Source organism: Arachis ipaensis, chromosome B09 (genome assembly GCF_000816755.2).
Source record: "Arachis ipaensis cultivar K30076 chromosome B09, Araip1.1, whole genome shotgun sequence".
Taxonomy (NCBI): domain Eukaryota; kingdom Viridiplantae; phylum Streptophyta; class Magnoliopsida; order Fabales; family Fabaceae; genus Arachis; species Arachis ipaensis.
Window position 1 is genome coordinate 11,300,765 of NC_029793.2, and position 1,881 is coordinate 11,302,645.

General features: G+C 45.3%; 1 protein-coding gene across 1 annotated transcript; it reads right to left on the bottom strand.

Moving 5' to 3' along the window:
• LOC107615002 (F-box/kelch-repeat protein At1g30090-like) lies at positions 336-1,302 on the bottom strand. Its single transcript, XM_016317124.2, has 2 exons — positions 761-1,302; positions 336-408 (listed from the first exon to the last, which is right to left on the bottom strand). The coding sequence occupies exons 1-2, from the start codon at positions 1,300-1,302 to the stop codon at positions 336-338; spliced, it is 615 nt and encodes a 204-aa protein (XP_016172610.2).

Sequence of the window (1,881 nt, forward strand, 5' to 3'; positions counted from 1 at the left end):
TATCTATTAGAGTAAAGGACAAATCCGTCCCTAACTTTTTTTTTCGCGGACATTTTCGTCCCCGAGGTTTGGAAAATACTTTAATGTCCCTGACCCTCCGAAAAAGTGGACATATTTATCCCTCCATTAGAGTCGCTCCGTTTGCCCTTACGGAAAACGGTGACATGGCTTCCGTGGCGCTGACCTGGCCGTTACGAGCTGTCACGTGGGATGGACTTTTGAAAAGAGGACGTATTAGTCATTTCACACCAAAACGTGTAGCGTTTCAAAACAGGACATATTAGTCCTCTCACCCCAAAACGACGCCGTTTCTCCCCCACCCCTCCAAACACACTTTAATCCCCTTCTGCATTTCCAATCAACAATACTTCACCAAATCCAGAAGCAGCAAATTCAGCACTTCCAGTTCTGCAATTCCAGAATCATCAGCAATGCATCCAAAACACATAAACAAAGAATCAACAGAGTAACAAATCGCAGCAACATCAGCGAAATTTCAAGAAAAACGAGAGGCATGAGTCTAAGCAATTTCAGATTCAACAAACAATTCAGCGACATATTCACCAACAACAGAGCACAAATTCAATTTCACAGGCTCAGTTCACAATTTAAACAGTCCAGATTGTGCAATTTATGAAGAACATGTAAGAACTTCTTATAATTCTGGAAAAATTGCTACACTCTCAAATAGAATCAGCAACTTACCAGAAATTGCATATGGAGAAAACGGATCTGAGAGAATAAGAAAAATTATGCAAACATCACCTGAGAGCTTGAAGGAGTGAGAACAGATAAACTCTCCGGTGCATCGATTACATGCCATCGAACACTGAAGCTCCATTTTTCGTCAGAATTTTCGTCTGGAAGCAGTCTAGAGATATGACCAACAGCAACATGAAGATTTCGGCCCACGACATAAATATGGCAATCGCAAGCATTGACAGCAAAAGGCTTGCATATTTGCTCAGGCAAAGGGGGGCCATTTATGGCATCCCAGGAGTCTGTTTCCGTGTCATAGACCTTTAGCTTCAATCTTTCGAGCTCAGAGACAACAAACAAGTGGCCATAAACAACGACACTTGAACCGGTCCAGCCTTTTCTAAGTCCAACAGCCATGTTTTCCCAATTATCTGTTCTGGGATCATAGACTTGTCCCCTTGGAGAGACATAAAAGGGCCATAACCAGCCTTCCTTGACGAGAAGCTTCCCGTTGAGAACTGCTGCATCATAAGATGCCATATTGGTTCCCATGCTGGCCATAGAGCGCCAATTTCCAGTGAGAGGATCCAATACCTTTCTCATCTAAATACACACCTCACCTAAACCCTCCCTTTCACAACTAAACTTGATTTCATTCCCCCCAAAATCCAAATCCTCCTCAACAAACACAAAATTCCCTGACTTTATGAAAGCAACTTCACCACAAAGCCAGTAACTTTACCATCAACTGGAAAGAATTTAACTTTGGAGCACAGAAATACCAATTTACAAAAAGACAAAAGCTTAGAAGCAGCACATAGAAAAAATCTCAGCTTTATCTGAAATAGCAATCACTAAGGACCCCACGGCGGGCCCCACGGAGACGTCGTCGTCCTTGGCGAAAGCATCATCGTCAGTGCGTATGCACTTGTCAAGTATGAAGGGAGTGGGAGCGAGCAAGGGCTTGTGGTCGAGCGAAGACGATGCGGAGGTTGAGGAAGGAGAAGAGAGAGAGCCAGCACCGCCGTGTACAGAGACGGAAACGGAGGAGAAGCTGGCGGGAGTGGAGTGGTTCCGATTCCGGTGGCGGCGATGATTGAGGGCTCGGCCTGGCGGAGGAGCCACTCGATGGTCTAGCCGTTGGACTTGTGGCCGAGCTCCGTCGGATGCCATGGGTTGGAA